General features: G+C 34.3%; 1 protein-coding gene across 1 annotated transcript in view; it reads left to right on the forward strand.

Annotated features, from left to right (window-relative positions):
• The window catches only part of LOC106473081 (coronin-1B-like), a gene marked incomplete at its 3' end in the record, with an annotated part of 27,540 nt that overhangs the window by 4,200 nt on the left and 6,653 nt on the right, over positions 1-16,687 (forward strand). The window contains exon 2 of the mRNA XM_013933758.2: positions 7,920-8,117. Coding sequence (XP_013789212.1) covers positions 7,920-8,117 — 198 coding nt within the window. The remainder of the gene's footprint in view (positions 1-7,919; positions 8,118-16,687) is intronic.

Here is a 16,687-nt window from a genome sequence, read left to right on the forward strand (position 1 = left end):
ATTTTAACTCGGAAAACACTTCAGATATAGTATCTCTCCTTCATGCTTCTTAAATCAGAAAAGTCCACATGTACTAACTCTCCTTTATTGATTTTAACTCGGAAAACACTTCAGATATAGTATCTCTCCTTCATGCTTCTTAAAACAGAAAAGTCCACATGTAGTAACTCTCCTTCATTTATCTTAAATCAGAAAATAGTCCACATGTAGTAACTCTCCTTCGTGTATCTCAAGTCAGAAAACAATTCACATAAAGTAGCTCTCCTTTATGTCCCTTAAATCACAAAATAGTCCACATGTAATAACTCTCCTTTGTGTGTCTTAAATCAGAAAAAAGTACAAATGTAATAGCTCTCCTTCCTGTTTCTTAAGTAAGAAGACAGTCCACACATAGCAGCTCTCCTTCATGTGTCTGAAATCAGGAAAGTCCACAAGTAGTAGCTATAACTTGTGTGTCTTAATTGAGAAAACAGTAACATATGTAGTAGCTCTCCTTCATGTGTTTTAAATCAGAAAACTGTCCACGCGTAATATCTCTCCTTCACACGTTTTAAATCAGAAAACAGTCCACAAATAGTAACTTTACTTTGTGTCTTAAATCGGAAAACTGTCCACATGTAGTGTCTCTCCTTCATGCGTTTTAAATCAGAAAACAGACCATATGTAGTAGCTCTCTTTCATGCACCTTAAATCAGAAAACAATCCACATGTAGTAGCTCTCCTTCATGAGTCTTAAATCAGAAAACAGTCCACATGTAGTCCCTCTCTTTCATGTGTCTGAAATCAGAAAACTGTCCACATGTAGCGTCTCTCCTTCATGCGTTTTAAATCAGAAAACAGTCCACATGTAGTCGCTCTCTTTCATGTGTCTGAAATCAGGAAAGTCCACAAGTAGTAGCTATAACTTGTGTGTCTTAATTGAGAAAACAAACCACATGTAGTAGCTCTCTTTCATGCACCTTAAATCAGAAAACAATCCACATGTAGTAGCTCTCCTTCATGAGTCTTAAATCAGGAAAGTCCACAAGTTGTAGCTATAACTTGTGTGTCTTAATGGAAAAAACAGTCCACATGTAGTAGCTCTCTTTCATGCACCTTAAATCAGAAAACTGTCTACATGCAGTTACTGTCCTTTGTGTGTGTTACCGTTAGATTAGCACCTTTTTTGCTCAAAATCAAACAATATTGTAAACAAGGTATTCTTAGATTTGTAATTATTACAAGGTAAAACCCAGCCATGATTGATTTATATTAATATTAAAAATCACTGTAAGAAGATTGTAATTATTACAAGGTAAAACCCAGCCATGGTTAATTTATATTAATATTAGAAATCACTATAAGAAGATTTTGAAATTCCAGGCTTAATGTTCAATTTGATTTATATCTTGTGCAGCTTGATATTTACTATGTGGGTAGTAGTTTTCCGAACCAAAATGTGAATTACTTTTGAGAGACCAATACATAAATGCTCAAAATCCTCTTTCTTCTGGTTGTGGAAGTGTGTCAAGAAAGATCAAAAGATATTTTGGAAACTGTGAACATTTGTTTTTGTAACCCAAAACTTATAGCTTCTGAAAACTTATACTTCAGATATACCTATAGATATAATTAGCAATCTGATTGCATGAGGAAATTTGATATTAGTAATTATAATATTACTATCTTTTAGTATCTTTAAACTATCTGAAGAAGTTCAATATAAACCCTCCTTCACAAAAAAATGACAATTTTTACTTACTATAAACTATTACACAAGAACATAACACTGCACTTCAATTGTTAATTGCAGGCAATGTCTTACTGATCTGGGAATGTCCTCAACCTTCCAAATTCTTTCCGAATATGCTTTCTCAAGTATGATCTTTTCATTATCTTTTGCCAGTGTCCTTTAATATTTCCTGTTCTTTACTCCATAATCCCAGTTTCAGGTCTGCTATGGCTTTCCACCTTTGCATGTTCATGGGGTTTATACTGTTTCCTTTCTTGAACAGCTCCACATGCCTCATCCCCCTCATGTTTGTGATTCTTTGTCCTGACTTACAACCATTCTTCCTTTCCTTTTGTATGTTCCATCTCTTTATAACTCTCTCTTACCTGCTTGGGGAGCAGATCCCCTGCATTCTATTTCATTCTCCAGCTCCCTATTTTTGTGTCTTCCTCTTTTTCTGATCACCCTCCTATGTTACCTCTCTTACATTCATCTTTTGTGAGGGACACTTCATCATGCCCAGTGGGGTCCACTGGAAAGATTTTTTCCTTTCTCTTTACCACCTTTATCTGTTTCTCTTCTTCTACTCTGTCCCTCCTTACTTGGTTCCTCTGGTATTGAGATTTGTTGGGTCTAGGTGCACTCCTCATTAATGTACACCTTCCTCCTCCTCCTTGTGTACATGTCTTCTTCAGGTTCCCTTTCTTTACCCAGGAGTCTTTGGTGGTTTTATTGTTTCCCTGGAGATTCAGGGTAAAGTTGCACAACTTCAGTGCTCGTTATCTTTCCACACTTTTCATTTTTCTCAACTTTTCCCTTCGACTCCTGTTCCTAAACTTGTTCAGTCTACCCTTACCCTTCCCAATCTGGCTTCCAAGCCTTCTTATTTCTCCTCCTCCCACTACCTGATAACTGATTTTTCATTTTCTTTGTCAGTTACTATCCTGTCAAGTTGGGCTCAGTGAGTATCTGTTTCTTTCTCTTCACCTGCTATTGGTCTCGGTCTTCTGCTGATAGATGGGTTTTTCATGTTCTCTCCTATGGTCTCCACTTCACATATATTTTCTTCTCCTTCTGACTCCATCTATCTTCATTGTCTCAAGGATGTGGTATCAGATCTTATATCTGAATACACCAATTGGAGAGTGTACACCCCTTCTCTGGGTTTTCCTCTCATCTTTGTGGGGACTAGCATTTGGTGATCAACCTATTATCTCAAAACCAATTTGTGGTCATTCCATCATTCAAGTTGGAGAATTTATTTTCTCTTTCCAATGGTCTTTTCAACTGGTTTGTGGATGACCAAGGTCAACGTGTCAGATATCTTCCTGCAATTCCCAATTGCCCCATCCTCCAGATGTTTTCTATGTTTGTCCATCATATTTGCATCTTCCAATTCCATGCTCTTCCCTTCGACATAGTGTTGGCCCCATATGTATTCAAATATCCAAGTCCTTTCTCATGCCCACACAGTATTTGATACATTTGGATGTTTTCTTCAACTCTTGTCTCAGTCAGGGTCAGCCTTTTTCTCTTCATCTGTGAGCCATGGAATGTCTGGTTACTGAGATTTGTATCTCAATCTCATCCTGCATGATAGGTTCTTTCATTTCTGGGGGCTCTGGCTTCCCTGGAACCCCTCATTCCTTTGGGGGTGTTTCTTTTCCAATGGATGTTGCAAGACCAAGGGATTCTTTCTTGGGTCCCATTGTCCTTGATTGTTTACCTCCCCTTTCCTTTACTTGAGGATTTAATATGGTGACTAGACTGTGCCAATCCTACATCCAGCATTCTCTTACCATCCTCCCAGACTAGATCTCTATCTCATCACTAGTGCTTCTCTATCAGGTTGGAGTGTATCTCTGAATGACAACATGGCTTCTGGCATTTGGACCCAGGATGCGAGTTCACTCCACATCAACGTGCTCGAACTTCTCCCTGTTCCTTGGGCATGTTCCCATTTCCTGTCTCTTCTGATGAATCACTAGGTCATGATCCACTCTGACAATTCTGTGATCGTTTCTAACATCAACTGTCTAGGGGGCACCCTTTCTGGGACTCTTTTCTTTCATGCATTGGACCTCCTCTTCTGGGCTCATTCCTATTGAATCTTTCTTGTTGCTTATCTTATGGTGGGATCTATGAACCTTGTCGTGGACTACCTCTCTCAGCCAGACCACATTCTGTTCTTAGTGTGGTCTCCACATCCAAATCTTTTGTTTGGTTTTCTCATGGACACCTTTGCCACTCCTCTCATCTCTAATCTTCCTCTCTTCTGGTCCCCTCTTCCTCATCCATTGGCTCTGTCTGTGAATGTTCTCAGCCAGGCCTGGCTTCAACTTTTTCTACATGCCTATCCTCTTATTCAACTTCTTTCTCACATCTTCATTTTGATATATGACACTCCTTGTCAAGTCCTCCTGGTGACACTTCTTTAGACATCTCAGCCTTGGTTTTCTATGCTTCTTTCCATAGTGTCCAGAGGCCCTCCCTCTATCTAATGTCCCCTCTCTGTTGCTTCAACTTCACATGCCCCTTTTTAATCAAGAGATATTGTACCTCCATCTTCACATGTCCAGTCCATCATCCATTGTGAATCATTCCTTTCTCTTATATGTTGTCTTTGAAACCTCCAACAACACAGTGAAAATACTATAACATTTCAGTATGATGTAGCAAAGTCAAAGCTGATGTTCATTTCTTGAAAATTCATGCCAAATGGCACATACGGTATTTTCACACCTTGTCATGTGTATATTGCATACATATACACTTTTTAGTAGTTTGTTCATGATGTTTGGAATGCACCCAGTCAGTGCCCACAATGTAGCCGACTAGACTAAGAGTATGTACCTACAGTACAAGCACTGCACATTTAGCATTCAGTTGGTTACAAACACTCTATATGGGCTTGGTCCCAAGGACCGACCATGTGACCATTTTTACTTGTATGCAGTTTTAATACTATAACTTTTAATACAGTATGTGTATCTTCATAAAATTTGGCAGAAGTTTAGTAAACATTACAATTCACTTGTACACAAAATCAGTTTTTTAATGAAATATTTGTACTAAAGATTTGTCCGTGAATATATCGAGTCATTATTATTAATTTTACCTAATCTAACCTTACCTAACATAAAGAGTTTTATGTTTTTACACATGAGTTATTTTTATAATAATAAATAAATAATACACAGGAAAATAAGGAATAAAGTACTTAACCAGATCTTGTTCTTTTTGCTGTCAACTGTCGATGACACTTAATCCTTCTTTTTTTATACTAATGGTAGTAATGCACTAAATAACGTTTACTTAATTAAATAATGCACCAAAGGACATAGAATAATAACATGCAAAAAGTAGACAATGTCCCATAAATATCACAGTTTTTCTGGCTTTCTAATTATGCTACAAGAGCTGTTACAAATTCATCCAAGCTAATCAATTTGTTTCCCATTGGAACGAAGCTTGTATTGAAAGAGAAGTTAACATTTTTCTGTACAGAAAACAACATAATATAATATGTCATTTAATAGATGAAAACCTTAGGTTTCTGCTGGTTAAAAATAATATTGTATTAAATGTAAGAGAGAACTATTAACAAATCCTGAAAGAGAGGATCTTGCAGGTGGGTGTGGCAAGAGGAGTCTCATTTTCTATTTGATGGCTCTGTAACCAAACAAGATTGAAGGCTATAACAATTATGGTTTGTCTGAGCAAAGATGATTTTATAGTGAGTAATTTACATTAAATTTTATACTTATTAGAGGGGTGGTGAATAGATTAGAGAAGAGGGGATGCCTATAGAAAAACTGTCATTTCTTACACTAGAGGAAATTCAGGATCTTTTTTAATACTGTCTTATAGAATTAAAACTTAACTTCTATATTATTAAAATATGGATTATTAACTTAGATATTATGCTATACTAATTGGTATAACATAAACAAAAAGCAATTTAATTAAATTTTGAATGTAACTCACTAAAAACCTTGTGAAATGCACAGTTAAGGATGCCTGTGATGAGAGGGGTAATTACTACCAAAAAGTCACTAGACATGTTTTCTTCAAAAAGCCAAGGAGACCACATTGTGAAGAGAGTGATGAGGTCTTACCCCAAAAAAAATTATTAGGTTAATTGGAAAAAATCCATTTTTGAAAACCTTGTTCAGTCGCAATATCTTCAAGACACTTTCTGCTCTGGTTAATTGATTGTTGTATTATTTTGTGACAGCTGAGGTGTTTGGTATTTCTTGCAGTTTTGAAGTTTTACTTTATATACCAGGAATTATTTTGTTCATGAAATGCTATATATGGTACAATTAAATATTAGAGTTAGAAGCTGAATGAAAATTTTATCAAAAACATACCTTTTACCACTTTTTCATTAGTGGATGTCTTTACAAAGAGTTAAGACTTTTAGTGCTGGATTTAGTTGCCATAATGTGTTAAAATGATGAATGGTAAAAAAAATGCTAAGCAATATTTGCTAATTACTAATCAAATTCAATGTTGATTAGCAGAAACTGCTAATCAAATCCACTAAACTATTTTATCCTTTGAGACTGTACCAATTCTATGGACTATCCTGGAAAAAGCTGACACCAGGGAAGTGACTGCTCATTTCTTTGACTTGCGCCATCTCTACCAAAAGACCTTTCCAATGTGAATCTCTCCTCTTCTTCAATGGAACATGGAAGATCCATGTCACTTACCAGTTCCTAGCTGCTGTGGTGGTGGACAATGGAGAATCCTCACCAGTTGGATTTAGCACAATACAGTGAGAAGTAGGGTAGTAGTGACACTGTCAGTGTAGTATTGGTAATCCCTAACACAACTAATGTGCCCTCCTCCTGCAACTAGAGTCTGTACAGTAGAGTTGAGGTGAACACAAGCTGCAAGATCTGATTGCACCCTAATCACACTACACATTTTGGCTCGCCAACCACTTGTGTGCAGGAGCTCAGGCTGGTCATGATTACATTCCACCAATCCATGTGACATTTAAGGCACTTTCACCTTTCCCTTCCTTTCATTTTTGGTTAAGAGTGTACCCTGGTTAAGATGAGATGCAGTCTCCCACGGGTGTGCCCCTTTGGAGCTCCTGACATTGTGTGTTACTCTCCATGGCTTTCCCTTAGGGCACTTTCTAAGGGAGTTCATCTAGGTAAAATTTTGCACCAGCCCTTCCACCTCTATAATGGGAGTTTCTAGCATTTCTGTGTGCAGAAGTGAGTTATCCCCTCAGAAATTTACATTTTCCTAATCTGAAAATGTATTTCTGATAGATACTCACCTGCCCTTTGCACTTCTGATGCCCTTTTTTTTTCTTGCCTCATCTAAGAATGAAGTTATCATGAGTGCAAGTGCATAGGGGAGTTACTGTACATGGAGGTTGTGTCACCCTCCTATTGGTGGAGGGCTATTATCGTATGATGATGTGATCATGCATTAGCAACTAAGCTCATTAATTTAGATAGGAATTAGCTCAAAGCTAATGGCATGCACATATCATAGGCAGATCACCTGTTGGTTCTTGCTCTTTGTAAAGTTGGTTGGTGATTTTTATGACTTGTATGTTGTTTTTTTACATTTCTTACACAATATCACTTGTTGGTTCTTGTTATTTGGAAGATTGGATGGTGGGTAATACAGAAAATGGAGTTGAGCATTGCTAATGAAGTGCAAATGAGGTATGTTTGTGCATAGTGGAAATTTACTGAGAATTTGAGCTGGTGGTTGTTGGGGGTGCTTGAAGGAAAAGAACTAATAGATTTAATAATAATAGATTTTATGTTATAATGATGTGCATCTATGATATAGAGAAAATATTTAAGCAAAATTTAAATTTTTTTATCTGTTTTATTAATATGTTTTTAATTTCTAGTCAAGCTTTTTCACAACATAATTTTTTTTAATTTGGGCATCATAAATTTTGTGTCCAAAAAATGGTAGCTGCTCCCAAATTGAGCCAGTATTACTCCCTAGTGATTTTAGTGACCAATTTGTTGATTTCTTTGTCTTGAAACATATCTAACAGCATGTGTTATTATTTACAATTTTGTGTAATATCAAGATAACCTATGGATATTTAGTTTTAATTAACTGTATGTTCTCGAATGTCGTTTACTTTTTTACTAAAACTGTAAGTGTAGAGCAATACTGATTTTTCTGTGATGATCATTACATTCACTTTTATGTATAGATGTCCTTCAGGATTGTACGACAGAGCAAATTTCGTCATGTTTTTGGACAGCCACTGAAAAGAGAGCAGTGCTACGACAACATCAGGATTACCAAGAACTCCTGGGATTCTAATTTTTGTGCTGTTAACCCAAAGTTTTTGGCAATTATTACGGAAATAGCAGGAGGAGGCGCATTTCTAGTGTTACCATTATTCAAAGTATGTTTTGTTACATCATATGATATTCTTAATAGTTTTGAATGTGATAACAAACTAATTACATCCCTAACTTAAGATGATGAAATTTAAAAGTAAAACAATTCTCTGGTAACAGAAAGGTTTTCATAAATATGCAAACACTACACATGTCCATGTATATTGAATGTAGCTTAAAGAATGATATTTTAGATAAAACACTCCTCAAAACAGTGGTTAGTATTTGAAAAAAAGGAGCATCAGAAAAACACAACATTTGCTTGATTTTACAATTTGAAAGAAATATCCATTGCAATAATTAACATGATTTTTTTAGCTTCTAAGTCAATGTCAATATTTATTTTTAGTACATAACATTGAAAATTTGTTTAAAACTGAAGATAGTGTGTGTTTTGTATATTTAAGTTGTCTCGGGTAACAAAATAAGTGCTGTAGCTCAAAATAATGTTATGTAATCACAGAGAGTGAGAGACCTTAACTCTATAAGAAACAAGTATAAAAGTGGTTTTATAACACTGTACCAGAAATTGATGATCACCTTTATTTTTGGATGCTCTTTTCAATCTTATGGCACAGTGGAAGTTACTGTAATGTGAGAGGGATTTATTACCACATCCATTTTAATGTGCAGTAGGACTCAAGATTAAGCACCTTCCACTATTTCAACTGTGGAAAAATGACAAAAATTGACTGCTCTGGTTCTTTTATTTTGTACATCAGGACTTTACACAAAAATAGAATGACTTTTCCAGGAAATCTAGTAATTTAATTTCTGTTAGGAAGTGTTCGTAATAAATGATGGTACCTGCAAAGCAGGATGGCAAGGCACTATGGGGCTTGAATTATTAATATAAGGTATACCATCTAAAGCCATCATGTAAAAAACTATACACCAGTGACATACTGGTAGTCTTCTCATCACTCAGGCTCAAAACCTTCTCATTAGTCACAAATTACATTCCACTTAGAGCATACTGGTATTAATACTTATTATAATTCTGTTAATGAGCTTTAGACATCGTCTGAGTGCAAGGTGATTTCCATGTTAAGAATAAAAATAGGTTTTTCATCATACAGTTTTCATATTCCATTTGCATAATCTACAGAGCTTCCTAAATGAATATTTAAAGTCTTTATTTCAGTGAGAGTTGATATTCTATTTCTTATTTTGTCATCCTAACAGTAACTGTAGTGAAACCATCATGATCAATGTATGGTGAAACGGAAAGTTGAAAAATATGAAATAAAATGTACAATAACTTCTTGCTTCCTCTTTTGATGCATAAATTAATATATCATAATCTACAGATATGTTGGTGCTAATACCTGTTGCATGTAAATAAAAGTTTTAGTTGACAAGTTGCTAATTAGTATGAAAGTTTTTGATTGAGAGTTATAGAAAATTATAAGCTTTTATGGAATACCGATAAATTTTATTTTGTACAATTTCTAAAGAGCATTGTAAACATACCACATTGTCTTACCTTAAAGGGCCAGAGTCTGACCTAGACTGACTCAGGAAATTCACAAACAAATATTTAGTTAAAATACTTTATTAAAAATTCTGATGTTTTATGTGCAACAGAGTTTTCATGTTTACAAAAAGAATGCCAAATATGATGAAGATACACGTAATAAAATCAGAACAACAGTAAATATAATTCTCCAATAAAGTATCGGTCTAATGGACCAACATGTGCACATAGAATTGAAATTTAGGACAAAGAGATGATGGTTTGGAATTAGCTGTATTTTTTTTTATACTTTCTTTTGTTGTTCATATTCCACTCTCATTCGAGAAGAATCTGTTCTTTTAGAAATATGCGTGGGACAATCTTTGATACTAAAGAAAAATGCTTGGCTGGCTTGGGATTAATGGTTGTTCTTCAACAACTGTAGATAGTAAGGACTACTGACCTGATTAAAAAACACTTTGAAATGGATGCTTATTACTGAACACTGATTGCTATTTTTAAAACTCATCCTTTTATTGTTAATAAATGCTGCTATATATTTAGATATTACCATTTCTTTATATTGGACAGATCTAAAAATATCGTTGCATAGCATTATGCGTGTACCAAAAATTTTGTTAAGTGTAGTTTTATTAGGAAATAAGATATTAATATGAATGTTATAGCATCTTCTCTTACTATTGTGATGTGATTCTTTAACGTATACTTTGCAGTTAAAGTTAAAGATGTCGAAGATGCATGATTTATAACCTGATAAAGAAGCTGAAGATGCATAATTTAGAATTTGTTAAAGGATGCTGAAGATGTACGGTTTAGAACCTGTTAAAAATGTTGAAGATACATGATTTAGAACTGGTCAAAGATGTTCAAGATGCATGATTTAGAACCTGTTAAATAATGTTGAAGATGCATGATTTATAACCTAATAAAGAAGCTGAAGATGCATGATTTAGAACCTGTTAAATAATGTTGAAGATGCACTATTTAGAACTGATAAAAATGTTGAAGATGCATGATTTAGAACTGATAAAAATGTTCAAGATGCATGATTTAGAACCTGTTAAAGATGTTCAAGATGCATGATTTAGAACCTGTTAAAGATGTTCAAGATGCATGATTTAGAACCTGTTAAAGGTGTTCATGATGCATGATTTAGAACCTGTTAAAGATGTTCATGATGCATGATTTAGAACCTGTTAAAGATGTTCATGATGCATGATTTAAAACTGGTTAAATATGCTGAAGATGCATGATTTAAAACTGGTTAAATATGCTGAAGATGCATGATTTAAAACTGGTTAAATATGCTGAAGATGCATGATTTAGAACCTGTTAAATATGTTAAAGGTGCATTATTTAGAACCTGTTAAATATGTTAAAGATGCATGATTTAGAACCTGTTAAATATGTTAAAGGTGCATGATTTAGAACCTGTTAAATATGCTGAAGATGAATGATTTAAAACTGGTTAAATATGCTGAAGATGCATGATTTAGAACCTGTTAAATATGTTGAAGATGCACCATTTAAAACCTGTTGAAGATGTTAGAGGTGCATGATTTAGAACCTGTTAAATATGTTAAAGGTGCATTATTTAGAACTTTAACTAAATCTTTTGCAATGAGGAAGGAAATATCTACATAATGGAACAATTTATAATGAGTTATGTAAGTTACTCATCCAAAAGATCTTGCATCTTACAGTATTGTGACACTGACTAGTACTGTATCTACTTAAATCTCTCAACAATGACATTTATTTTGCTGGTGCATGTCTGAAAATATGACAGTTACGTTTTGAGTATTAAATTTCATGTTTGTTCAAATATTTCTGTGTATGTACAAATTATAAGTACTCCAGACGACTCCTGTAGATGTAACTAACAAGAATGAAATACTGCATTAGTGAATGCAATGTGCATCTAAAATGAGAAGATTACAATTGTATTTCACCACTGTTTTTAAAGTGTAGTGTCTCCATGTTGTAAAACACAGTGCAGTATATCTGGGTTGCCTGGAAATTACAGTTCTAATTATCATGTTAAATTTATTTTCACTGAATTATCTGAAACAACTTCAGATTGTTGTGAAGAGAGAGAGTTCATGTTTATGTGTATTTTTTCTGTGTTTGACTGTTGTTCCTGTGATCCTGCAAGGTTTATTAATTTGAGACAAAATGACTAGCCGAGTTTGGTGGTTTCTTTCACAACCTAATTCTGTATATTAATGTTATTTTTGGAAGTCTTCAACTATAGGTGGTGATGAGTTTTGGGCTGTTTGCCAGGCCATTGGCTTCTCTTGTTGCATGTTCCTGTGCTGGGCAGGTTAGCTCGGAAGTCAATGTTCTTGTTTCTTATGTAACAGCTGCAATTCCTCATTTAGACTAAGCACTCTGTAACTAAGGAAAGCACAGTCTGTGGCACTAAGTCAGTCAACAGTCCATTTTAATGTAGAACTGTTTTTATACATGGTTGTTAAAAATGTCATTTTGTTCAGGTTAAAGTGAAGATGATGTAAACTGCACTGTAGTATTAGATTTCTTTCTGAAGATGAAATACCTGGGGTACATTTTTTTATAGATAAATTGCAAATTTGGATTTATTTAATATGAAAGAAAATTTAACAAGATGTTATTTTGTTTCATTAGGTCGCACAATGATGTTACATAGAACCATATGGCACTTTTCTCTACTGCTGGTAATAATACTTTATTCCGTCATGGAAATTTGGTTATTTTGTGCCAAAGATTAGTAATAAGTGTTACGTTACTATGCTCTTAGGCTTAAGTGTTAGCACTTGTAAGCTTTTTTTGCAAATAGGTGCTCATGACCTTAGCTTATTAAATTCTGTAAGTATGTAATATACAAAATAATTATAGCCTGAAAAATGGTGCTTTGTTGAGGTTAAATGTTCCGTTTCACCTCAGTTTTGAGGTGAATAATTAAATGGTTAATGTTGTATACAACATAACATTTAAGAACAACATCCCATCCACTAAACTAAATGTCCCCTGGGGGGAAAGCAATAAGTCTTTGGATTTACAATGCTAAAATCAGGGGTTTGATTCTCCTCAGTGGACACAGCAGATAGGCAGATGTGGCTTTGCTATAACCAAAATATGCATTAAACTTAAAGAAAGAATTACAAACCAACCTTTATCTTTCAAATATTTATCAAGCTTCCCATAAGTTCACTGCATTTCTTACCTGAAGATTACTCCTACCGAACCAAAATCCGTACTTTTGTCCCCTAACCTTATCACTCTCACCTTTAAGTATTAGAAACAATGATGCATTGACACTATAAATTCCCATAATAATATTAAACACTTCAATCAGGTCCCCCCCACTAACTCTTATTAATTAAATACAATTATAAGAAGTAAAATGGGGTTTGTTTGTTTGAAGACAGTCCCCAAGTAGTGACAGACATGTTTCAAATTATTCTAGGTAGACACGAGTCCAAATGTCGTGACTGGGAGGAAATAATATTGTGGGAGACAATTTTTTAGTTTGCATGTAATTCAACAACTTTATTTTAGACCTAGTACATGTTGATTGTATATTTACTAGATATTAAAACTTATTATCAAAACTACTTTTGTTTGGTGAAGAACTAAAAATTGATTTTGGGGATTCATTAATGCATTATTTGTATAAAATACTCGTGCTTTGGTATGGGGTTCTAAGGCCCCCCCCCTCATGATTTACAAAGACAGTGTGTACAGATCAAGCTTTTCCACTATCCCCAGTTGTTTCTATAGCTATCTCCTCCCGGAAATAAAAAAAAACTGTTATGACACCTGCCCAAAGTAACTATACATGTATACTAAGTTTTGTCTCTCTAGTTTGTGAGTAAAATGACTTTCCAGGCATGTTTTAGTACCACTTGGTTCGTTCTTAGTGGGAGACCACACCACATAGATAAAGACATCCAGGTGTTAAGTTCAAAACTGTGGAAGGAATTAATTAGACAAAGATACGTACAAACAAAACTACAAGCTGAATTAATATGGAATTGTACAAAGTATTTTTAGAAGCTACATTTTGTAATGAACTGCCAATTTGTAAAATTAATTTTGATTTTGAACTTTCTGTTGTATTAGGATACTTTAAGTTACTACATTGTATCTTCAAGCAATGCTTTTTAGTTGACAAATGTTGACAGAAACCACTCAGTTCATGTGGAAACATTACATTTGATTGTTAATTTTGTTTTTCTCACGACATGACCTCAGTTATAACCTCTTTTTCATTTAGGTAATAGACTTGACTGTTCAAGAGTGCTAGAAAAGAGGTTAAGTTGGGCCATCAGTAGAATTATTAGGGTTCCAACCTTGCATTTAATGGTTACCACTGCTGTCATTGCCCTGACAGTGGTGAACTGTACATCAACTAGTTACCTACAAAGTTGGTTTCAGTATGAATAATTATGATGTAACCTTCCAGCTGGCCTAATATGCCCAGGTATTTGGCGGAAGGTTTCTTTGGCACGGGATGTAGTGTGAGTGATATATTGTAACATATGAGTGAAAGCAAAGAAGAATATGTTTTAGAGTTAAATTTTTAAAGAAAATATTTTATTTTTGTGTATTTAAATGAACCTTGTGTAATTTAGAGCTGGATCCAAAAAATGTATGGCACACCAGAATTATCGGGGGAGTGTAACTGCACACCCTAGTGTCTGACACTGCCCTAAAGTTTTTCAAAGTATTCCAAAAGTGAATTTTTTTTTCCATAGTGACTGGAATGTATGCTGGTAGAGGGAACCACCTACCATTATGTTTTAAAGAACTGTAATCACAGGTGCTATGCCATAATTAGTCTCTTCCACCCTATATTTTGGTTTCATTTAAACCTTTCAAACTCCACCTCTTACACACCGCATCTTTACAAAAGTGTATTATGCCACACCTTCAGTCTAGATCCATGTAAGGAGCTGTACTGTGATATCCTTTTCACTTCTGCACTTTAGTTGCTTCAAACCTTATTTATTAAAGTAAAGGTCGCTGCCTTTTCAGCTTACAGAGGTGGTAAAACCTAGGTTTTACCATATATAAGCACATGTACATACAGACATAGATATGTATGAACAGATTTAAAGATAATTGAAACAGACCAGGAGTATCCTCTGTCTGGTTGTCCACATCTGTAAATTTAAACTCATTAGTCCTGTTATTTTCTAGTGGTAGGATTTGTATTAAAAGAAACTACAAAATGCTGTCCTGGTTATCGTACTTTCATTCACTGTCTTGCCCCTAGGATATTTGAGTGCTTATTTAATATCAAAACTTTGTCAAGAACTTTTATTAGATATTTAACTTGTTTTATATTATTCTTTATTCTTTGAAGACATATTATACATTGGAAAACCTTACCATTCTTTTATTCTATGTATAGTTTTAACTTTCATTAATAATACTGTAGTAATTGAAAGATAAACCTAGCACATTGTTACCTACAATGGTATAGTGATTTATAGTGTTGAATGAGAGGCACGACAAAGTGTTAAAGTTAAAAATAAAACAGTTTGCTTGTTGAAGGATTAGAGATAGCAGGTTGACCAGATGGTAGCAGGACTACTTAGCTGTAGATGAATTGTGAACAAACACACAACACACACATATATGTGATTGACAGAACTTCAAGCACAAATCTTAAAAGTCAGGGCAAGTGTGCCTCCAAACTGCATTCAGTTTCTCCTTCTTCCAAAAATGGAATCGCCAGAATCTAGAAGTGTCTATGCTCCAATGGAAAGTTACAAAGCAGGCGTAAGGTAGTGTAAGATGTAGCTATCCTGTTGAACATTAGACAACGTCTGCAATCAGACTCTGCTACACTGAGTAACATGTTGACTGTATTTAGTAAATGTTGACTGTATTTAGTAAATGTTGACTGTATTTAGTAGGTTCCAACTTAACTTAAGAGAAAAAATTAAAAACTTTGTACACATGAAACATATTTTATGGGAGAGAGTGATATTTATTATTTACATGCTACAATATTAAGTTACTTTGGTCTGCATGCCTTGGACCTCATGGCTCAAATAAAAATGAGTTGCAAACATTAAAGAAAAAAGTTACTAATTATATGTGTAACAATACAGACTTACTGTTACTAATTATACATGTAACAATACAGACTCACAGTGTTAGTAATTATACACGTAACAATGCAAACTGACACTGTTACTAATTATACATGTAACAATGCAAACTGACACTGTTACTAATTATACATGTAACTGCAAACTGACACTGTTACTAATTATACATGTAACTGCAAACTGATACTGTTACTAGTTATACATGTAACTGCAAACTAACACTGTTACTAATTATACATGTAACAATACAGACTCACAGTGTTACTAATTATACATGTAACAATGCAAACTGACAGCGTTACTAATTATACATGTAACAGTGCAAACTGACAGTGTTATTAATTATTCATGTAACAATGCAAACTGACAGCGTTACTAATTATTCATGTAACAATGCAAACTGACAGTGTTACTAATTGTACATGTAACAATGCAAACTGACACTGGTACTAGTTATACATGTAACAATGCAAACTGACATTGGTACTAATTATACATGTAACAATGCAAACTGACACTGGTACTAATTATACATGTAACAATGCAAACTGACACTGGTACTAATTATACATGTAACAATGCAAACTGACACTGTTACTAATTATACATGTAACAATGCAAACTGACACTGGTACTAGTTATACATGTAACAATGCAAACTGACACTGTTACTAATTATACATGTAACAATGCAAACTGACACTGGTACTAATTATACATGTAACAATGCAAACTGACACTGTCACTAATTATACATGTAACAATGCAAACTGACACTGTCACTAATTATACATGTATCAATTCAAATTGACAGTGTTACTAATTATACATGTAACAATGCAAACTGACACTGTCACTAATTATGCATGTAACAATGCAAACTGACACTGTCACTAATTATACATGTAACAATACAGACTGACACTGGTACTAATTACACATGTAACAATGCAAACTGACACTGGTACTAATTATACATGGAACAATGCAAACT

This window comes from Limulus polyphemus, unplaced genomic scaffold (assembly GCF_000517525.1).
Source record: "Limulus polyphemus unplaced genomic scaffold, Limulus_polyphemus-2.1.2 Scaffold5866, whole genome shotgun sequence".
NCBI classification, from domain to species: Eukaryota; Metazoa; Arthropoda; class Merostomata; order Xiphosura; family Limulidae; genus Limulus; species Limulus polyphemus.